The 24,084-nt window shown below is 44.4% G+C and overlaps 1 protein-coding gene across 1 annotated transcript in view; it reads right to left on the reverse strand.

Annotated features, from left to right (window-relative positions):
* SLC13A1 (solute carrier family 13 member 1) overlaps positions 1 to 24,084 on the reverse strand; it is a 97,592-nt gene that overhangs the window by 23,655 nt on the left and 49,853 nt on the right. The window contains exons 8-12 of the mRNA XM_055314864.1: positions 12,899 to 13,018; positions 8,372 to 8,470; positions 7,875 to 7,976; positions 4,482 to 4,588; positions 1,941 to 2,050 (exon numbers count right to left, since the gene is read on the reverse strand). Of these exons, the coding sequence (XP_055170839.1) occupies positions 1,941 to 2,050; positions 4,482 to 4,588; positions 7,875 to 7,976; positions 8,372 to 8,470; positions 12,899 to 13,018 (538 nt within the window). The remainder of the gene's footprint in view (positions 1 to 1,940; positions 2,051 to 4,481; positions 4,589 to 7,874; positions 7,977 to 8,371; positions 8,471 to 12,898; positions 13,019 to 24,084) is intronic.

The following is a 24,084-nucleotide window of genomic DNA, read 5'->3' on the forward strand; positions in this document are numbered from 1 at the left end:
TGACACAGAGAAGCTCTCAATTATTCTTATTTCAAAACTACTGACATGCTTTAGGAAATTCTAATTGTCTTCCCACATTGTTTCAATTGAAATTTAATTTTATCTAATTAATATATGTGAAGAGTTTAACAAGTCATGTGGCACTATACGGCTTTAGGAAAATGGCAGCCTCTGGTCTACCTCTCTCCCCTCCTAAGTTGTGTTCCTCAGACACAATTTTCAAGCCGCATTAGCTATATATAGCTAGTTTTTAAAATATGCTTTTTCCTAATTTTCACATTTAGACATTGTTTACTAACTTTCTAACATGCTACATAAGGATTTAGTTTTCTTACATCATCAACCATATATATATATTGTGTCCCCCTATTTCTTTTACTCTTATATCCGCATTTTTATTAAGTCAATGTTTAAAGTTTGCCATTATGATTATATCAATATTGCTCGTACCTGAATCACTTAGTGTACTGTGAAGAATAAAGTTGCTACTTCTTTGTCCTATGATCTATCCAGTTTATATAAAGTACAAGTCTGGGGACGCCTTTGTCACTTGAAAGTCATTGTAGGACTCCTAGAAGGAAAGTATCTTCTCAAAACGTCCATGAAAATTTTTTACTCCTTTGACTAATTAAAAACCTCTCATTTCTGGATTTCGAAGCCTTCTGTGAAACATTTAAAGCTCACAGCTGTTCCATTTCCTTATCCAGTCATCAAAGTAAAAAGGTTGGTGAGAGAGATGTGTTGTGTCCACCCTTTTAGCTTCTGGAGAGTTAAATTTTTATTCTTCTCAAGACAAATAACTATAAGCTATTTTCTTAACAGCCTATAGGGAGGGTTTTTTTTGTTTCTGACTTTACTGTCATTTTTTTTTTTTATTTGGACACAGCTCTCGGCAATACGATTTAGTAATGGTTTGAAAATCTTAGAAATTGTCTCAATTCTGAGTGCCACTTACAATGTTGTTTGATGTCTAGATTTGGCTTGCTTCATAGACCACTCAAGTTTAAATGATAGAAATATAAGACAAATACACTTTTCTACTATTTCAGCAAGACTGAGACCTGGCTTCTCAGAATCAATAACTTCCATTCTTTTGATGGCTACTTTGAATTGTGAGGGAATCAGAATCAGCAATTGCAACCTTGACATGAATTTTATTCCTTATGTTGTTTTTTTTTTCTCTTTAAAATTGGACATGATATAATATTAGCCATGGTCATATAAAATTCTGACTTCATTCAATAAACATGTACAAAGCACCTTTAACATACTTAATATGTAATAAATAATGTAATAAATAAATGATGTAATAAAGTACTATTATTTCTCCTTCTCTTTCTCTGACAGCCTTAGGACTATGATATATTGAAAAGGGGTCTGTGAGCTACTCAAATTCATCATGAAGTAAGATAAGGTTATAAACAGAATGTTTTACGAGGAGTCATTGTACATATGACTTTTATATTTTTTCTTTTTAGTCAAGTTTCTAATACTATTTCATGGATTAAGAATTCTAATCTTCAGGGTGCCTGCGTGGCTCAGTTGGATAATGACTTTTGATTTTGGCCCAGGTCATGATTGCAGGGTGGTGAGATTGAGCCCCATGTCAGGCTCTGTGCTCAGCGGGGAGTCTGCTTGAGAATCTCTCTCTCTCTCCCTCTCCTTCTGCCCCTCTTTACCCCCTTCCTGCAGAATTCTAATTTTCTCTGCTTTATCCCTTTCGACATACTGAGACATCATTTAAAAACGATGTTTAATGCCTGCAGCCTGCCAAAATTATTAAACTCACTTCATCTGTGTGGTATACTTACTGCATGGCTACTAAAATCTGCATCATTAAAATGATAGGATAAAGTTGAATACGCCAAAGCTTGAATGTCTCCTGTTTTTCTTTTAAAAAGTCTAGTTAACTGTTAAATATCTTAGTCACAGCATATTACCTCACAGCCATCTGCCAAGGCAAACCCTCCACCAACAAGTATGGCTATATCCCAGGGCATGAATGACTGGAATTCTTTCCAAGTGATCAGTGGAGAATAATCAAAAGCAACTGCAAAACACAAGCCCAATAGTTATACATTGCTTAATTATGACCATATTACATTTTTTTCTATTATCCCAAATCACCATCTCAGGAGAAGTTTTTAATATCCCTATCTTGAGGTGGAACACTGCATTACAAAAAAAGAAAAAAAATGCCATATCTTGGAAAAATCCTTTGGATCATATTACAGAGTAAACTTAGAAAGACTATATCATTGTCCTTTATAAGGCCTTTCATTCATTCATTTCACTAACATCTTTGCCTACTATGAGTGACACAGTGCATTGGACTGTACTATTCTTTGCTATACAAAATGTGTATAATATGCCATTGGTTCTAACATCATCAGTGTGACATTATACTTTTATTCACTAATATTTACTTGAATCTTTATTTTTTTCCAAATCATGAGGAAGGTCATAATAGATTCATCAGGATTTCAGTGTAAAACAAAGCTCAGATTAAATAATTTAAGTATCATTTATAAGACTCTTAAAATTCTTATAAAGCAATTATCATGAAGATTTCTCTTGATATTTGGGTCATAATGGCTCATTTGATTTATTGAAAAAAAAAGTCATCCATGAATATATAATTAACATTTAACATTTGTGTGTAACAAGCAGCCTTCTACATGGTAAAATTTTACCATCTTACCGTACTGATAAAAATTTTATTTCTTACTTGAATTAAGGCATATGTCCTGTAATTATGCAAACATCTCTGAAATGTACCTCTCATGTAAAATTTAACATATGATATCATTTTTAAACCTAGCGTGAGTGGGTTTTCAGGGAGAACAAGAGTTGAAGAATGAGAAGAGAGAGAATTGTGGATAGGGGTGTGGGGTCTAAGGGCAGGCTGTCCCAAGATGGGCCTCTTTGGCATGAACATTATTTTGAGTTAAAAGCAATCAACAACCAGCAGATTCAGAAAAAGCTCTTGGCCTCCCCCTCAACTACCCAACTACCTTCTTATACCAGGAAGAGAGAGATTAATAAAGATTCCTTTTTACCTAAGAATCTTATCTTCATAATTAGGCAGCCTTTGTTTTACAAATATCTCCTTTCACCTTCCTGCACATGGTCTTTCTCCTCTTTGTATCCTCAGACCTCTACCCTTCTTCACAGCTCATAAAAGTGTCATGTTGCCTCACTGTCTTTGGAACTTCCACATCTATGTGGATTCCTTGCCTGCACACTATTAAATTTGATTTTCTACCATTAATCTGTCTCATGTCAACTTGATTCTTAGTCCAGCTACAAGAATCTTGAAGGGCAAAGAAAATTCTTTCTTCCCAACAGAAGCAAGGCTCTTTCTCAGTGGGTGATTCAGATATGCGAGCCAGGAAAGTTAAGCCAAGCATTGGTTCTTCAACATTTGCCACCGACAGGCCTTAGGGCTTTGTGCAATGGTCAATACTCAGGGTCTCATAGAAATCGTTACTCTGTACTTTGATATCTCCTTCTAACATGCTTTGAGATGTTCTAGTGTTAAGTAAAGAACAAAAGGCACTTATATCTATGCTGTGGTATTTACATATATCATGTCCTAGACATCTGACTCAAGTCATTTATCAGTTTGGACTCAGGGAGTCAGAAGGGTCAACCCAACTGCATGAATCCCAGTTCCATCTAAGTAAAAAAAAAAAAAAAAAAAAAAAAAAAAAAGGAAAAAGAGAAATAAAAGAAAAGCCATCAGGAAGAAAGCCCACAACTATACTAGACTATTTTCAAACGATTTTAAGCTATTTGTCCCACAATAATAACATAGGAATCTGACTACCCAAAACATACTGAATTAGTACAGCATAGATGCAGATGAATCCTATGTTTAAAAGGTGTGTGTGTGTGTCAGGCAAAGGAAGGGTAGGTTCACATAAACGTGGGTACTTCTTTATTCACGTATCACAAAGACAACGAATGCTCCCACGGAATAAATACCTCATCTTTCATTTGTGACACTAGGTTCCGGCTAAGTGTGGGCTTGATTTGCATTCCCTCCAGGATTACTGTGAGGCTGTAATAGTAGTTTCCCTTGAAACTCCTCATCTTTTTAGATCCTTAGCACTTATTACCAAGGGCTCCTCATGAAGTGTGCCTTCCAAGTTCTTGTTCCTATGTTTGCCAATAGTAAGATTAATTCTGATTATGGCAGGGGAAGTGGGTTTATTGTGGACCAAATAGTATCATTCGTAATGGAATCCTAACCATGGTACATAAGGAAATCTACTTCTCACTTCTGCCAAGAAAGATGATCCTTCTTGTAGGGGGAGAACATGTGCTGGCTGAATCAGGGTTGCGATGTGCACACAGGGCATGCCCAGACAGGGTGAGCACGTCCATTCTTTCTGTTTTAAGTACTAACTGAAACCAATGGAATTTTGTAATATTTTCTCTTCTGTCAAATTCATTCAGAATTATAAATAATACTCAACCAATTTCTCCTGTAGGTGTAGTTTTAGTCAATCTCTTAGCTGGGATAATAAAGAATAGGATTCCTATAAGCAAGGCAACAGTTGAATCTGTAGCAAAACCAGGATACCTGAAAAAGGACAGATGGATACATTAAAAAATTGCATCAAGAATTTGCATGAACTGAAGAACAATTGACTATGCTAATAAGCATACAAATAGTGATGTTATAGGTTCTTCATTCTGGATAATCTGGTCTAACATCTATGGATTTCCAACCAAATATTAAAACTTAGTAAAGCCAAAAATCTCAGACCATGTTCCCATTGTTTCCATATGTTTCCAACATATAATGATTCCTTATTTTCAAAACCATGAATACACATGCTGACATACAAGGGCGACATGGCAAATTCCTTTTAAGGTAAAGCTTAAGGATTTGATAAACAACTTTTTCTTTGAATTATTTCTTTTAATTATATTGGCAGAGAATTGAGGCCAAAACAATTGCTAGCCTAGGTAAAACCCTGTATGATTGTTGTGTAACATCCTACTATTGCATTGTGGCAAGGAAAGGGTATTTCTGGAGTCCTCTAAAATTCCTCTGAAAAGAAATTGATCTGTTTTTCTAAGATGCAACATCTGCTACTGTGATTATAGGCCCTAGCCATATCATACAAATGAAATCAACCCATTTAATGCTTTGCACCCTATGAAACTCAATCAAGAATATTAATCATTAGAATGGTTTATGAGATGCTCATAAATGATCACTGTGCAAATTAAGAGTGATTCAGGAACAGATGGGGTCTTAGAATCACCAGGCCATTCCAGCAAATAAGACAGGCTCCCAGAAGCCTCAACAGTTAAGAAGCACCTGGAGACCAGATATGAATGAAACAGACATAAATAATTAGAATTCAGTTCTAAGACTCAGCAATATTAGCTAGTGAATATTTGCAGTCTGAGAAGAGCTATGTACACCCCGGAGATTATTTTGCTCTCCTGTGACTCAGCAACGTGTCCACAGTATAGATGCCTCTACATCTGTGATTTACTTGAGCAGTCTAAACAATCAAGGAAATGGACTATTTTATTCAACCTGACAAAGGATAAAGGAGTCTGTTTTCCTTAAATATAGATTTTATTTATTTCTTTGCTGAATAAAAAGCTATCTTGGTGTAATTCATTCAACAAATGTAACCAATATTTATTATGTTGTTGTTGTTCCTTATTTCTTTTATTTGAGCTGTAATTTTTTACGGTATTTTTGCCAAATTAGGTCAGGCATCATGTAATCTGATTTTGTCTTATATGAAAAGACACATTGAATTCAGTCCAGGTTCAAACAGATGGAATGAAAACATTAGGTGGTAGCCATAAATCTTGATATATCATTCTAGCTTTGGAAATTCGAAATGCTTAAAATCTCTATAATGTACATTCTACAGATTATACTTTAAATAAAATCAAGCTATAAATACTGAAGTAATTTTGTTCCAAAAGACCTTTAACACTATAATTATTTTATTGTTATTTTCATTTTATTTTTAGTTTATTAGGAACAAAGGTTGTCTCACCATTACAAAATATTAGGCTTACACAAATTTTATTTGCTTTGGCAATTTATGAATCAAAGTTGATTAGATTTGTATCCTCAAATCCCCTTTTCTCTCAAACCTTCGTTCCTTTTCCTGTTGTTTTCTCAGAATTCTAGGTAACCTGAGCACCCGCCCATAGCAAATATACTCTGCTCTCCTGCTGCAAACAAAGTGTCTCCTGAATTACACTCTCCTTCAGTAAGGAATAGAAATTAGAAACTGATTATATTGAATTTTCTGCTGGGATTTCTTCCTGGTTTTTATTAGCTACTGTGTGATTTCATTTGGTTTTTACACCCTGGTGTTTAGAGAAGACTCTCCCTTCCTAAGGTAATAGGACTAGGATTTTATTTTATTTTATTTTTAAAGATTTTATTTATTGATTCATGAGAGACACAGAGAGAGGCAAAGTCACAGCAGAGGGAGAAGCAGCTCCCTGTGGGGAGCCCGATGTGGGACTCGATCCCGGGACCCCGGGGTCACTCCCTGGGCCGAAGGCAGATGCTCCACCGCCGAGCCCCCCAGGTGGCCCAGGAGTAAGATTTTAAAAGAATAATAATCACTTTATGTTGGTTTAGGACCTATTACAAGACTAAAAAGTAATACTCAGGGTGCTAAGTGCTAATTTGCTATGAATAGCCTGCTTTGAATAACCGGATGCTGCCTCGTGTTTGGACTTTGCAAAGTGACAAATCTTAGTTCAAAACATGAAGTCACCGTCTGAAGCCGACCCCGTGGAACCCGCCCTCACGCGGCACCGCTGCGCCCGGAGGAGACCTGCGCCCCCGTGGAGCTCCCAACAGCCGTGGCAGGGCCCACGCAGCCGAAGGCTCTGGCTCAGGGGTCGGGGAATTCTTTACTCCATGTGGGCCGGGTACTTCTAACCCCAACAATTTTGGTTTCTGTCCCCACAAACGTGGATTCCCGCTGTGGGGTGTGAGGCAGGAAGTCCCCACCAGCGATCTGCTCAATTTAAGAACCCGAGCACCTCGGTGAGAGATGGATTAACAGCACAAATCTCAAAAACCCAAGTATTTATATTGATATGTAGGCTGGTCCTTAATTTAGAAAATCACAGTCTCGTCGTCCCCCTCACTTCATGTGACTCAGCATGACTGCTGGCCTGGGAGATGCGAGGAGGTAAAATTAACGTGACCCAGCTTCCAGCTCCTAACGTCAGTCTGTAGAATCGGTCCCATTACTTACTTGGAAATTCCTGGTCACAAAATAGGGGCAGGGATGGAGTCATAGTGAACTCGTGTGCAGGTGAGCACGATGAGAGGGCAAGGCGAGATACTGAACTGAATAAAAAAACAAGCTGGCAAGAATCCCAGAATGTGAGCCTCTCTCGGGGGGCCAGCGAGGACAGGGTGGCATTCATGTCACCTAAGAAACATGCATCTCGGCCCCCCCCCCATCGTGGAGCCACCATCGCCAGTGTCCCTTCCAGGCCCAAAATGTGGGGGACTCGCCCCAAGCGAGGAGCCCGGTGAGACCCAGCGGGGCCCCGGGGCTCTGCTCCCACCCGGGGCTCTGCTCCCACCGGCACCCACAGGCCCGTTACCGCCTCACCCCTTGGGGACCAGCAGGGCCTGTTCGGAGGAGCCTGGCTGGGCATGCACCTCTCGTCTGCGGTCGCCCCTGTCATTTCACTCCTTCCCACCTCTTGTCCCGAAAAGATTAGAACCGAGCCAATCGAGCCACCTTCCCAGCAGAGACGGGAGTCCCTCCGACCCTCCGAGTTGTGGGGCCACCGAGGAGAGAAACGGGGCGAGGCGGGAAGGGTCAGCACATGGGACACGGAGCGATGCTTACTTGGAGAACAGCGCCGACCAACCGGGCACAAACCCAGGATCCCGGCTGAACCAGAGCAGAGCCATCACGATGAAGAGGATCAAGGTCACGATCTCCTGGTACCTGCAGGAGGAGTCCGTGCCTAGTCGGCCCCGGGCCAGGACGCTCACAGGCACCCGGAGCCCGGCTGAGCCGCGCGGGGGCAGGCCCGGCCCGACCCCACACTGTGGCCAGGTGACCGCGACCAGCGGCTGAGGGCGACTGTCGGGTTAGAGGACTCGACTCCTCGCCGGGGCCCTGGCTCCCTTCCACTCTATCTGGGAAATTTTTGTTGGGCCGAAGTATGTGTTTTGTCACGTCGAGTCCTATTTACAAAGGTCAGCGGGCTCCAGGCCCCCGTTATGTGTTTAAATACGTTAAATTACGTTAAGGTGCACGTTCACCTTAAACAAACACAGGCCTCAGAAGCCTCTGCGTGTGTCGGAGTGTTTGCACGTGCGCCCGCGGGCGTGTCTCACCTCATTGGCCCGAGTTTCTGGTATTCTTGTTTGATCACCTCGGCACAAGCTTTTTGTTTGGCTGTTTTGGTCTTGCCGCATTTGAACATCTCCTTGAAGCTGAAAACAATAATGGAGCCCGTTAAGCAGAGGATTCTCCCTAAAGAGGAGATTTGTGCCAAAGCTTCACAAAATACCAACCTCCCGCCAACAACAGAGATCTGTGTGCAACGCCGATGCCTCCGGGTCCTCCTTTGAATGTCCTCTCCCCTCTTCCCGCCTTGCCTGGTTTGCTCCGTTTTCAAGGCTTAATATTTGTTCCATATTTCACACATCCTCCCCCGATCGCCTCCTTCTCGAAGTGCTCACATCATTGGAATTTTGCCACGTGCTGCTCATCTCTGACTTAATGCGTTATTCCGTACCTGAGTGTTACAGATTTTAATTTCTTTATTGTCTATTTTGATTGTTAGTTGCTGCACATGTCTAGGTTTTATCTCTTTAGATAATGAAGTCTTGGAAGGCGGGGCAGTGCCATTGGTGTTGGCTCTGGTGCAGGAACTCAGCGCTGGCATGCACAACAAATACTTGACTCGTCAACTCAACAGAACCTTCCTCAAATTTATGGGACTGCTGGTTGTCAGATCCATCAGTTTGCACAAAATATACCAGACTCGAGCCATTCTCTAGGGCAGAGAAGTCATGTACGCTGATCGTGAGGGGAGTCGAAGCTAGGGCTCTTTCGCTCAGGACGCACACCAACTCTATTACACTTTTTTTTCTTCAAGTTTCTTTCATCCTTTGTGTCCTAATAGAATCCACTAGTTTCCCATCTTCTGCCAATAGTAACTGCCAGTCTCCGTTTTCTACTGACACTTTCCCTTGTGACTAATTTTCCTTTCCTGAAGTCTCAGGTCTTCAAAACTTTTTTTTTTTTTTGGGGGGTGGGGGTGAAGTACTGCTCTAGGCCTAGATTTAAAAAAAAAAAAAATTCCTCCAGTGGAACAAACAAATGAGCAAATGGTTAGATTCTTATGTTCTTTTTTTTTCTTTTCTTTTCTTTTTTTTTTTAGATTCTTATGTTCCATCTTTTGGAATGTCTATAAGTAGCTCAGTTAGATCACATTATGTGTGGGTAGGGAAGGTATTTCTGAGTGGAGGATTAAGGAATTGAAATCTGGATCTTGAAGAGATACCTGCATTCACGTGTTCACGGCAACATGACCACAATAGCCAAGGCGTGGACACAACTCAGATGTCCATCGACAAACAAGTCGATAAAGAAAAAGTGGAATAGAAAGAAAAGAAAAGGTGGTATAAACATACACTGGAATATTAGCCTTAAAGAAGCAGGAAATCCTGCCATTTGTGATAACTCAGATGGACTTGGAGGACCTTGCGCTAAGTGAAATAAGCCAGACACAGAAAAACCGAATATTGTATAGTCTCACCTATAGGTAGAGTCTAAAATAGTCAAACACATGAAAGCAGAGAGTAAAACAGTTGTTTGTCAGGGAATGTAACGAGACAGAAATGGTGAGGTGTTAGTCGAAGGGTGCAAAGTTTCAGTCACCGGAAATAAATAAGTCCTGGAGATCCACTGCACAAAGTAAGGCCGATAATTCATGACACTCTACTGTCACTTAAAAATTTAACGAGAGCGTAGCTCTTACGTTAGGTGCTTTGACTATAAAAGGAGAAAAAGAAGAAAAAGAACCTCAAAAAGCAAAGGGGGCAACAGGAAACTTTGGGAGGTGATGGGAAAGTTTGTGGCCTTCACATTGATGATGGTTCATGGGTGTCCACGTATCTCCAAAGACATCAAGTCATATACGTTAATTATCTACGGCTTTTTGTATGCCAATCGTGCCTCAGTAAAAGCAGATTTAGAAAAAAGAATGAGTGCAGAAGCATGTTCTCCTATAAAATTGCTGGGCTAAAAATAAATAAATAAATAGATAAATAAATAAATAAATAAATAAATAAATAAATAAATAAAATTGCTGAGCTAAACATGGATAGATATGAGGGAAAAAATAAGAAGTCTAAGATGGTGTGACCGTGACCATCACACACATTTTTATTTACTTATTTTTTCCGTAGCTCTGCCATTCTGATATGTTTAAACTCTTATTCCCTTTGAATGAACAGATTTTCCTCAATTCTTACATCCATCGTACGTATTGAAAATCATCCTCCTGGACACACTCCAACCACTGGACAGAATTACATGGATGTTGTTATATTTAAGATCGATGAGGTAATATTTAACTTTTATGATCTCAACTAAACTACTGACCAGTGCCAATCTTGAAATTTTACCCCTTGCCACAATTTAAATAAGAGTATTGTGAGAAACGGATCCACGGACCACTTTGAGATCCACCTATAGAACAGAAAGTAGAATTTTAAAAAAGGGTGAGTCTCAGGGCGCCCGGGTGGCTCAGTCGGTTAAGCGTCTGACTCTTGGTTTCAGCTCAGGTCATGATCTCGGGGTCGTGAGACTGAGCCCCTCGTTGGGTTCCATGTTGGCTGTGGAGCCTGCTTAGGATTCTCTCTCCCTCACCCTCTGCCCCTCCTGACACTCTCTCCCTCTCTCTCTAAAAAAGAAAAAAGAAAAAAAAAGAAAAAGAAAAAAAAAGGTGAGTCTCCTTAAAAAATGTTTTTCACCCAGTGGACTGCATATGTACTTGGTCTTTTTGGTTGAAGATGATAAACAGTTAATCCCGGCTTTGGACAAATGAAGGTTGGTGCCTTCGAGCGGCCTGTGACAGGGCGGCAAGCTCTTGCTTTGAGTAGGTTCAGGGCGCTGACGGACGAGCTGCTCCCGCCAAGTGTGCTGGGGTCACTTATAACGGGACGTCAGCCGTGTCGCCCTCCAGCCCCGATCAGCCCCGTTGCCCGGGGTGGGGCTGATCATTTCTGGTTGTTGCTCTAAGGCCCCTGGAGGTGAAGACCCTGCCGCCCTGAGGCGGACACTGCAAACTTAGCAGAGGCAAAGCCGTGCAAGGCCTAAGGGACACGGCGGGCGGCGGGGGCTGCCCCAAGGTGCCCGGAGTCATCGGTTAGGGGCCTTGCCTAGCGCAGGCACCTCACCGCATTCTCGACCTCCTACACAACCCCCTTCGGTGCGCCTGCCCTCTATTTTCTTGGTTTTCCCTTTATACACGGTGGGCCACTTCAAAATAATGACCATGGTCGCGTACGTTTTTTATAAAGTCCTTCTATGTAGCGAAAGGGAAGGACACCGCTGTGGGTCTGGGCCTGGGCGCTGTGTCCCACGGCTGGCACTGCCGCCCTTCGCCTCCTGCTTTGCCACCCTTGCGGTTGAAGCCACCCCAACGGCGTGCGTCTCCAGGAAGGGGCGGTAGGATGCAGCTGGCCTCCCCGGGCCCCTGCTGGGGTCTGTGACCTGCCACACATTTGCTTCAGCGGGAGGACGGCCGCATGCTGGTCCCACAATCTGCACAGAGAGTGGGTTGTTTTGTTTTGTTTTGTTTTGTTTTATAGCCATCAGTACTGTCTTCCAACTATGAACAAAACTGTGGCCGTTCTGGAGAAGACCCGGGAAGGGGAAAGGAGGGGGAGGAGCACCTTCCTGGTGGGGCTCGGAGGGCGGCAGGGAGCACCACCTGGTCACTGCGCTTTGCTTTGCAGAGCGAGGCTGCGGAGCTGACCGCGGGCCCCCGCCCGGCAGAGAGCATGTGGTTTTGCTCACAGGTCCTTGAAATTATTTGAATACAAGACAGTAAAGATGAATTTGAATTATTTTGTTTTTTTTTTCAGGAAAAGATCCTCAGGGTTTGATTTACAGTCATTTTCCTGGTCTTTCTGGGGTTTTGTTTTATGTGCTCCAGGTATAGGCTGCATTCGGATCTGCCGTGGAGCCCTTCGTGATTTTAGACGCCGCCCGTCACTTAGGTCATTTAAGTAGCTCATTAGCTCCAGCCACAGCCGAGGCAATATTTGCAGATTCTCCTTGAATACAGAGATTTGACCTTTTTTCAGCTTGCACCCATGTGTGTTAGAACCACAGCGTGGGAAGCGGGCTTACTCATCTTCCAGTTAAATTCCATCGTTTTATGATTGAAACACTGAGACCGAGACAGATGGCTCGTCGCGAAGAGCCACAGCTCTGTCCCCGGTCTTCCGGCTCCTCGTCCCGGACACACAGGGCGCGCTCTCGGTCTCCCTGTGGCTCTTCAAGGACGTGCCAGTCTTGGCGGCGGCCGCGGGCACTGGACGGCGCAGGCGATGCCCACGTACACGAGGGGGCAAATGTCTTGGAGCACCCCCCGGACGGGCTGGCCTGGCCCATCAGGAGGAGGCCTCAGGCCCGCCGCTCAGTGAATCACTGCGTAGGACCCGGAGGACGGCAGGACGGGCTGGGCTCTACAGGCCCCCTCCTCTGCCAGCCTCGTGTGCGGACTTGCTAGGGGCCTTCAGCTGGGCCCGGGGGCTCTGTGAGTCCGGGCACCACGGGGCTCCGGCTGCTCTCGGGGAGCCCAGGCAACCTCGTCCCGTCATCAGCATGGGGGCTCTACTTACTTGAACCCTAGGAAAAGCCACTGGAGCCAGATCCAGGACAAGAGCAGAATGATCACAGCAGCCGGGAAGGAGAGCAGAAACCAGGATCCGAAGTTAATGCAGCGGCAGTCAGGGTAGCGCCTGTGGAGACACGGAGAGTCACGGGTGTGCGCCCGGAACCTGGCCTGGGGCCTGGGGGGTCTGGGGGTCTGGGGGCTGGGGGCCTGGGGGGTCTGGGGGGTCTGGGGGGTCTGGGGGCCTGGGGGCCTGGAGCAGTGGCCCGCATCTCCCCGCGGCCCAGCCAGCAGGAGGACGTAGGGCGGTCGGTCTGACCTCTGCCCTTGGGTCCCGATTCCGGGAGTGCTCCCTTGTGGCTGCTTCCCGTCCAAGGACAGTGGGACCTGGGGCTCGGGGTCTCCTGTCAATCTGTGAGGCAGCGCGGCCGAGCCGGCTCAGGCCCGGCTGTCACCCAAGGCCAGGAGGTGGGAGCGCGGCCTCCGGGGGCCTTGCCCTGGTCCCGGCCACCAGAACGGCCACCGGAACGAGCCCCAGGATCCGACCGGTGCTGCCACCGCGGGGCGCACCTGCCCCCGCAGCCCCCGTGGCTCTCCCCCTCCGGGTCGCCCGCCCTGAAGCAGCCGTCACCACCAGGCGGGCCGAGGCTAGCCCTGGGCTCGCTTGAACACTGAGACCAGTTAAAAACAGTCCAGAGTTCTGTGGAGAGCGTGAGCTCGGCCGTCACTCCTCCTACTTTCAGGTGTTCAGGCCACACAGTCACGAGCAGTAACAGGACACCTGGGGGGCGTCAGACACCAGCATAGTTTCTTTGGTAACCTCACACTTATTTTTGCGAAACATAGTATAAATTCCAAGTAAAATCTCATATAGTTATCTATTTTGTGACAGAAGAGGGAAAAACAGATAATTTGAGAGACAATTGTCCTTGATTTTGTTTCTTTACACAACGACCCAAAGAGTTGGAACTTTGGAAAGTATAGGAAATATTCAGAAGCAATAAAAACACCATTAACATACATTTATTACTTTTGAAATTACAAAATACAGAGAACTTTCTAGGAATGATAGATTTTTAAACTGTTATTCTATTGAAATCACACCTTGTATTTTTCCATTTAAAAAAGTCATGTAACTAAATGAAATGTTTCATACCACATGCATCAGCAGAAGCCACATTTTTTCGTACTTTATAAATCGTTTCTTCTTCTATTTTAGGATGGTTGCTAAGTAATGCAAAGACTTTTTAAAAAAACAACAATGGGTTTTTAAAACTCTAGGTTTGTAATGTTTTCTAAGATTTCTTTGAGGTTATAAGAAGTTGTCGTGGATTCTAGAGTTATCATTATCAAGTTGAGGGCGATTATTATCGACCACGAAGAGATCTAAAGCTTAATTTACATATTATGCAATTAGAAGCGACAAATGAAAATAAATAATAAATAAATAAATAAATAAAGCAACAAATGATGAATAAGACATGCTAGAGAACACAGAAAATTGATGAATGGAAAAATGCTTTATCACGTCCACAAGACTGTATTGGGAATGCTCACTTAAAAAAAAATGTTTGTTGTCTTTAGTTGGAAAATGCATTAAGGAGGAAATGCTTAAGCTTTTTTCCCATCAATTTATTAGACCTGGGTTACAGGTCGATGACCTAGTTACTCTGTCCAGCCTAAAGGCATTTAGAGATGCTGCGGTTCGCCCGCCCAGCTGCGGCTGTCACCATCTGCGGCTCATACCTTGAGGTTCTCTCCACCCAACCCTGTTGAATTTGTTTAACCGAATGGGGGTTTTAGTTGGAATTTTTGCCTGGAGGGATAGTTCAGGTAGAAAAATGAAAGCCTGCAAAAGCGAAATTCTGTTTTGTGTTAGTTTTTTTCTTTAGTAAGGAAGTGAGCACCGTGCAGGACAGTGGCCTCCATGATCACAACCTTTACGCTTCCATCTGCAGTGACTATTTTGAACGATAATGGAACGAACGGCAAACTGTGAGGGATTGGTTTCACCGTTTCTTTTCCCACTTCCTCATACCCTGTAAGAATCTGCCCAAAGTGAATATAGAATTCTTTCATCATGAATTACGTTAAGTACAATTAATTCTGATAGAATCTTTTGCCCAACAGCATATTTTGAGCGTCTACCATGTAGACACCTACCAGGCGCTCTTCCAGATAATGAGGAAATACTGGTGAAGTCGACGGATGCAGTCCAGCCTCTCATAAAGTTTACATTTAAATGAGGAGCACAGGCAGTAAATAGGTAAGCATAAAAAGAATCAGAAAATATAACAAAATAATATAATAGAAGGTTGCTGGGGGAAGGAGAGATTTTACATAGTGTGGTTAAAGAGGGTAAGATTCGGAATGAGATCTAAATGGCAAGAAGGAGCCAGTCATGTAAGTAACTGGGAAACAGCATTCCAGGCGGAGGAAATAGCAAGTCCAAAGGCCCTAGGGTAGGAATAAGAGGAGCATGTTTGAGGATCAGAAGGCCGTGAGGCTGTGGGTGGTGAGCTAAAATCAGTGAAATCGAGTCTACGAAGTAGCCGGTAGGGATCAGACCATATAAAGCCTTGTAGGTCGTCAGAAGAAATGTGGATTTTAGTATGAATGCAACTAGGCATGATCGAAACAGGAAATATGTTAGTGACATGACTTAGAGTCTGTAAATTTGTGATTTACTCAAAACATCCTGGTTGGATGATCCTCAGGATTGAAGGCCACGGAGTAGAAGCCACGGTGCGATAGGTGACCCCCTATCTGCCTCTGGTATAAATTTCTGTATAATCCTCCCTCCTTCTGTGCAGGCGGAGTCTGATTAGGTTCTTTCATGGGAAAGGTGAAGGGATTTTGTTGCGGAGCCAAAGTCCCCATTGAGATAGACTCTGGTTACTCAAAAGGGAGACTTGGACGGGTCTGACTTAATCAGGCGAGTGCTTGGGGATCCCTGGGTGGCGCAGCGGTTTGGCGCCTGCCTTTGGCCCAGGGCGCGATCCTGGAGACCCGGGATTGAATCCCACATCGGACTTCCGGTGCATGGAGTCTGCTTCTCCCTCTGCCTGTGTCTCTGCCTCTCTCTCTCTCTGTGTGACTATCATAAATAAATAAAAATTTAAAAAAAATTAAAAAAAAAATCAGGCGAGCGCTCAAAGGACAGCCTTTCCCGCTGGCCTAAGGAAGCGAGCTTTCCTGCTGTCAGTGGAGGGCTCAGGTGGCGAGGATCGAGGCACAGCCTCTGGAAGCAGGGAGTGACCCCAGGCCACATACAGTGGGCACCTCCGTAGTTGAGCCACAGGGAACTGAATTCAGCCAGTGGGTGATCTGAGAACAGGGCCCTGACTTCCGTGGGATTTGAGGCCCAGCTGTCACCTCAATTTCCATCTAACGAGATCCTAAGCAGCAGACTCACATAACCCGGGCCTAGAATTCCTGACCTGGGGAATTATGAAGTCATAAACTCATGCTTTTTTAAGCCACTAAGTTAATGGTAGTTTGTACAACAGTCACATAAAACAAATACGCAAGGAAATTCGTTAGAGGACAAAGAAGCTTGGCAGAGGAGGAGGGTGCGAAGGCGTAGGAAATAGAGCAGATTTGGCTGGAGGCGGATTGGTGGCGGTGAAGGTGAAGAGAAGACCATTGGTTTCCAATATAGTTGGGACAAAATGTGGAGAAGCGGGGAATAGGTGCCATTTATTGAAATGAAGTCTGAGGGAAGAACAGGTTGGCAGACGGGGAGGGAGCGGCTGGGCACACACGCCCCGCGGGCACGCTCACCTGAGGTGGGAACGTCCCCAGGCTCCCAAGTGCTCACGTGGGTCTGGCCCCGAGGGCAGAGGGCAGGTTACATATAAGATGGGTAGGTAGCGACAGGTAGGTGACACCGCAAACCAGAGGAATGGGTGTGATGGTTTCAAGAGTAAATGGAGGCAGGAGGAAGGGGGTGCTCACCCCGGGCGTCCAGCCACAGGTCACACCGACGGCTAGGACGAGCAGGTGAGCCATGCATGCTACGTTCCAACGCGCGTCCAGCATCTTTCCACTTTCCGCAGGATGACACCATCTCACGAGCTTCGGTGGACTCTTCAAGGTCGCAGACTGTGCAGCCGAGCAGAATTCTCGCCCCAGAAGGAGCACTTTAAGCGCAGCGTGTTTGCATCGAAGCCCAGTGTCCTCAACTCCAGCCCCGGTGAGAACAGACGGTTCCGTGTGTGCTGCGGAACGTGCCCAGGCCAGGCCTGAGCCTGGTGTCCTCAGGACGCGGTAGAGCCCCGTGGAGATGCTCTCACCGCGACGAAGGCCAGCCCCGGCCCGGAGTGCGGCCCAGCTGGGGGAGGCCTTGCTGCCCTCCTCGGCCCCACGGCCCGGCCCACGCGCCACGGCCTCCAGCGAGCAGCTGGGGAAGTTTGCGGCCTTCAAACCACGTTTGGCCTTTCGAGCGCCCGAAGCCGTGGCCACGCTGATCGGAGTCCTTTTGATTACGGACTGCCTTGATTACTCCTGAGTCCGAGCCACTCGTTCGTGTATTTCCAGACGTTTCTTTTCAAATATCAGCTCCTCCCGTTCACGAGCCAGCGTGTCTACGGGCAAGGGCCTAGGAGGGGAGCCGGCGGCCAAGGCCCACCCCTCGCCAAGGCCCACCCCTCGCCAAGGCCCACCCGTGCATTCTCCAGGCAGTCCTCGCAGTCCTCTGACATTGCCCCATTCGGCAGAAGGAGCGACGTTCACAGACGTCAAGCTAACATATGGCAGGACTGAAACCTGAGCCAGTCAGAGTCCAAACTCTGCAATGCCCAAATCTCCCCTATGGTGTTTGCCAGAGAAATTATTTCTGAGAAATAGAATTGCTCGTCCCTGCAGGGGAAAATCGGGGCGACCTCTGACGGCAGCTGCTGCTAGGTAAGCGCTTCACCCTCCCCTCTGCAGGGCGCCAAGAAGAAAGGGCGGGAAGGGGGGCTCTGAAGTTGGCGCCCCTATGAACACATTTATTTTGCCATTTCTTAGTTTGTGAACCTAGAGTAGTTATAATTTAACACGTAATTAGTAACAGTGATCGCACTAATTATTGATGACAAAACTTCCTTCTGTGCTTCTGGTACACCCACAAGCTGACACCCACAAGCTGAGTCATATACTCTGACAATTAGCCAGCGAGGAGAGATTTCTCGGGATAATCTTCCATTTTAATCCGGTAGATTTGTTTGTTTGAGTCTGATAGCTATTCTGTTTGTTAACTACTATCGATGCACCAAAACTACTCTGCTATGAAAGCAGTCATTGTCTCTAATAATATTTCCCTCAATAGCATAATTTTAATATCAAAAGATTATTTCGTTATTTAGGTGATTCCCAAGAACAGTAAACGCTTCATGTGTGTCTTGGTACGGTCCATCTCAGATAGTGCTTATTGATCGCCCTTTGTGTGATAAAAGGATGAGACAGCGGTCCCTGCGGACTCGACGAGATTTCAAATCATTAGGGGTGACGGCGTGAGCGTGGGTGAGACAGGTTTGTAGAAACGCAAACATAGTTCATGACAAGAGGAGCTGGGAAAGGTGGCATAGCAGCACCTGAACAGAGGGGCAGACGAAACAGCATCTACAGGCCGAGGAGGAAGTTGGCAGCGTCGGCCCACCTTCCGGGAACCGGAGTAGGAGGAAATGGCTTGCTGACAGCGTGGTATTTGTTAGCGACATCGTCGGGAAAGACGGAGATTGGGTGACGACTGGGGGCGTTATCGGGGGAGCAGGAGGGAATGGGGGGCAGGTAGAGAGCACCGAGCAAGCAGGATTTATCCACTGGACACGCCAATAAAAACCTAACAAAGCAGCAAGTTGTAACAGGAGGCGAGAGAACAAAGAATGTTTCCAGAATGCTCTGTTCCAAGGATTAATTAAGGCCAACGATGAATTAATCACAGATAAGTCAGAGCTTAGGCACCTCTGGAGCTCGCTTCCAGGATTAAGAACGCAAGAAATGTCACGCTTTATACTTGAGTTAGGTATGTCGCTCCGTCTTGATAGTATTATCCTGAAAATCACCTCCCGAGCTGTCTATCGGCTCATGACGAGGGGATGGTTCAGTCTAACCCGGAGCTAACTGAGCTTTGCAACTACTTCACATAACACGCGCCGAGTTTGCAGGCTCACGTTTATAGGAAGAAAATGCGACCCGTGAATGTGAACACGGATGTGGCCCTTGCTACTGGCAGCAAACTCACTTGTTTTTCTAGATCTTTGCAGGTTGGCACCTTCCCCATGGTCTGCGAGGCAGGCTGTGGGGTCAAAGGAGCCTGGGACTCGGCCGTCTGCCCTCAGCTGGCAGGCCCTTCGTTGACTAGGGGTCATTACTGAGAGTGTCCGAGCCATGGGGCCCCAGGCTCACTCAGTGGAGCGTCAGACTCTTGGTTTGGGCTCAGATCATGACCTCAGGGGCTCGTGAGGTGGAGCCGAGTGGGGCCTGGTGCCCAGGGCAGACTCAGCCTCAGATTCTCTCCCCTGCCCGCCCCCCCCCACTATCTGCTCTCTCCCAAATAAATAAATACATCTTTAAAGTCTCTGTGCCTCAGTTTCCTCATCTGTGAAATAAGGGAATCATATATGTAACCTGAAGTGTCTGTGTCTTCCCATTTTTCTACTTCCCCCATTAGTCCTCAGGACGACACGTCCTTCTTTTCCAAGACCGACATTTCTATGCTTGTTTCTATTTTCTTTCTGCTTCTACCCGACACTTAGCCAGTCATTTCCTTCTCTCTCTCTCTCTCTTTCTCAAAACGTCACGTTATCTGTTTTACAGTTTCCTTCCTGAGCGTAACACAAAACTGAGGGCTCTCTGCCTCTGGGCACACCACGCTTTGCTCTTTTCTTCTTTGCTTCCTCAACGTCAAAGGAAATCATTCCAATTAGCTGTTTCCCTCCCCACTGCTCACATCTTCCCTCTCCTCGGCCTAGCTCTGCCCTGCCTCCCACGTCTTATGGGAGGGCGCCCATCAGAAAGGAGCCTTCCCATAGCCACGGTCCCCCTTGGCCCTTCTACAGTGCGGCTTGTTCCAACTCATCCTCCATTCTGAAAAAGGTCTCATTTAACCCTCAGAACACCACATGCCCATGGCTCTCCACCCACTTTGATAAACTTTTGTCATCTTCTTTCTTGTCAATAGTTAGTTCCCAAGAATCTATCCATGTCTTGATTCTTTCAACTTTCTTCTCCCTATGTGACCATTTCTACATTCAAGACACTAATTTCTGGGTTTATATACACATAGCCCTCAAAGTTTTCCACTCCTTTTGCAAATGCCTACTAAAAACCCCGTGCAACACAAAGAAAAACTCAAAATGGATGAAAGATCTTAATGTGAGACAAGATTCCATCAAGATCCTAGAGGAGAACACAGGCAACACCCTTTTTGAGCTCGGCCACAGTAACTTGCAAGATACATCCATGAAGACAAAAGAAACAAAAGCAAAAATGAACTGTTGGGACTTCATCAAGATAAGAAGCTTCTGCACAGCAAAAGGAACAGTCCACAAAACTCAAAGACAACCTACAGATGGGAGAAGCCATTTGCAAATGACATATCAGATAAAGGGCTAGTATCGAAGATCTGTAAAGAACTTATTCAACTCAACAGCACAGAAACCAACAATCCAATCATGAAATGGGCAGAAGACATGAAGAGAAATCTCACGGAGGAAGACATAGACACGGCCAACATGCACATGAGAAAATGCTCTGCATCACTTGCCATCAGGGAAATACAGATCAAACCACCATGAGATCCCACCGCACACCAGTGAGAACCGTGAAAATTAACAAGGCAGGAAACCATGAACGTTGGAGAGGATGTGGAGAAAAGGGAACCCTCTTGCACTGTTGGTGGGAATGTGACCTGGTGCAGCCACTCTGGAAAACTGTGTGGAGGGTCCTCAAAGGGTTAAAATTAGATCTGCCCTACGACCCAGCAATTGCACTGTTAGGGATTTACCCCAAAGATTCAGATGCAGTGAAACGCCGGGACACCTGCACCCGATGTTTCTAGCAGCAACGTCCACAATAGCCAAACTGTGGAAGGAGCCTCGGTGTCCATCAAAAGATGATGGATAAGGAAGCTGTGGTCTGTGTATACAGCGGGATATTCCTCAGCCATTAGAAACGACAAATACCCACCATTTGCTTCGAGGTGGATGGACCTGGAGGGTATTGTGCTGAGTGAAGGAAGTCAGTCGGAGAAGGACAAACAGTGTATGTTCTTATTCATTTGGGGAATATAAAAAATAGTAAAAGGGAATAAAGGGGAAAGGACAAAAATGAGTGGGAAATATTAGAGAGGGAGACAGATCATGAGAGACTCCTAACTCTGGGAAATGAACTGGGGGGGGGTGGAAAGGGAGGAGGGTAGGGGTGGGGGTGACTGGGTGACGGGCACTGAGGTGGGCACTTGATGGGATGAGCACTGGGTGTTATTCTATATGTTGGCAAATTGAACTCCAATAAAAAATGAATTTATAAAAAATTTAAAAAATAAAAATAAATAAAAACCCCATGCATAGGCTCTGAGCAGCCATCCCGAGATATCTAAAATCAAATTTATTAATTTCTTCAATGAACCTAAAAGTTCACAGCATCACCATCTATCTAGCTGGATCAGCAAAAATCCCAGACTTGCCCTAACCCCTCATGGCCCTTAAATCCTCACACCTGATTACTCACCACCTTCTGCCTGTACATTATCTTGAGTCTAAATCCTATCACTTCATAACAGTTTAGTTCTGCCCCTTGTCACTTGTCAGCACTTTGGTAACAGACTCCTAAATGGTCTCCTATCCCCAGACTCTTGGAATGCCAATCAATCTGCACACTGTTATTTAAACAGTGCAAAAAAAGGTAAAGAAAAAAAAAAAAGAAAATCCACAGGCTCTTTTACTGCCTTGAGGAAAAAAAAAAAGAAATGATTACAAACTTTTTGTGCTTTCATTTTATGAATTATTTGCATTCATTTTCTCCATAAATGTGGTGTTTACCTCTTAGGACTGAGCCATGTTGCACAAATCTTCTCTAGTGTTTGAAGGGTGCTGCATACAGCTACAGTCCCCTTTTGGGGTATATATTCAATTATGTTTCTAAGGAGGTGATTTTTTAGGGAGACAGACTTTGGGGTTTGAATGACCATAGTCCGAACTTCAGTCTGCTAGATGAACATCAACTTTCTCAAATCTCATAGTAATAACCAACATTTACTGAGCATATTCTCTGAGACAGGTACGATTTTAAAGTGCCATTTATTTTTTAATAAACACTTTAAACAATTCTCTAAAAGAGAGTTATTAATACTCCATTTTTCTGGCAAGGTAAGAAGCTTAAAGAGAGTAAGTAGTGTAAGATCACCCAGCTTGGAAATGGAAGGGCTGGGATTTCAACGAAAGCAGTTAAGCCCAGAATCTGTGCTTTACTCACCTCCATATGCTGCCCTCACAGCAAGGGCATATAGAGTAAGTGTGTACTGCGGAGCAGGTGGAATCCAACACATACCACCCACCTACTGGCCTCCATGTGGAAAACCAAACGTTATTATGTTTTAAATTTTTTAATGGTTTTCACAGATGTCTAGAACCCAGAGAGAATCTCAAAGCTTCCTGGCCAGTTTCATTGTTTTTCATTCTCCAAAAGAATTCACAACAGTGCCTTGCTTGCACATCATCAGTCCTAGAACAAATGTTTATTCTGAGGAAGCTAAATTTTATTCAGTGCAAATAAAAATAAACTTTTATCCATTCACTCGGTCAATAAGCATGATACATTTTATATCTGCAAGTGATAGGTGAATAGATGGATAAACAAAGGCTTTGAAATCCGCTCCCCTCTTCCCACTGTTTGTAAGATAGCACCTTTCTCTAGATGTCAAGTCACTGATTCTTAGGATTCATGCACCCATGGAGTTAGGCAAGATCCAAATTAAATTATACAAAATGACTGTCGATACTGCTTTAAAAAGGATGGCAAGCAGTGTCAAGAGGAAAAGGTGGCATTATTGCATAAGGTTTGGAAACAAAGGGCAATTTCTTTCCAGGTCCAAACATCTTGACAAAGAATATAAATATTTTTTTTCCCTGTATTTCTAAGTTCTTGGCACTTTTTCCAATGAAATTGAATGCATTTCATTCCACTGTTGCTTTGAGATGTGGTTGTATCTTGGGGCCCATGTTTAAGAAAAAGTGGGTTAAATATCTGGCTTGTTTAATAGGATCAATCATATTGCCTCACATAAGTTTGTTTTCCCTCTCTATTCTAGTATTTTCTATCAGGAAGGGATACTTTGAGTTTCTTTCTGTTTGTGTATAATTCTCTAATGTTAAAGCAAACTTTTGAAGAAAAAACTTCACTAAATTTCAAGTACATATTAAGCATTTTCTAAATTAAAGAATATTTGGCCAAATTCCCATGAATAGGAGAATTGGAAGATTAGATAATTAGGGAAAATAGTTACTGAAACATTTTGCTTAAAGTGCTGCAATGCTCCCAATCTGTCATTGCAAATGGATTACTGCATCCAAAGAATCAAGGGAACAGTTAAATAAAAGAAAGAAAATTTGGTTGATACATTGTGCAAGACCGCAGACAAAGGGCAAGTCAGCATGGATTACTGCAACAACATGGATCTCATGAGAATGGTGGAAACCAGCAGTTCTCTAACACCAAGAGTAAAACAATAAAATTTTGGTCTACATTTTAGAAAAAGATTTGCAGAGAAGACCAAAATGTGGAATCTCTTTCTGGGGGAACTCATGAAAAAGGATGGAAGTCTAGTTTTCAGAAAGAGATCAAGTACATTTCCTGTCTTGAATTAGGAGACACATTAGATAAATCCTCTCCGACACAGAGAGCTTCAGAAGTCTCCCACTTAATAAACCAGATGCCGTTTTAAGGTTCCTTTCGATGTTGGCCACTGGAGCATGCGTGATGGACGTGCAATCATGGAAACAATAAATACACATGGAGGTCTGTATTAGACGGTCTTCAGCTGCTGTCCCACTGTTCTTGGCACACAGTTCTTGTTCTTTTTAGGACAACGGAGTGTGACATTTTTTTTTTGTCTTAGGTTTCCGAGAAAAGATATGCATGCACAACATTTTGCAAATAATTTTAGAAAGGTCATAAAATCTGTGAATCTGCTTTGAAGAATGTAGTCTT

Source organism: Nyctereutes procyonoides, unplaced genomic scaffold (assembly GCF_905146905.1).
Source record: "Nyctereutes procyonoides isolate TBG_1078 unplaced genomic scaffold, NYPRO_anot_genome, whole genome shotgun sequence".
NCBI classification, from domain to species: domain Eukaryota; kingdom Metazoa; phylum Chordata; class Mammalia; order Carnivora; family Canidae; genus Nyctereutes; species Nyctereutes procyonoides.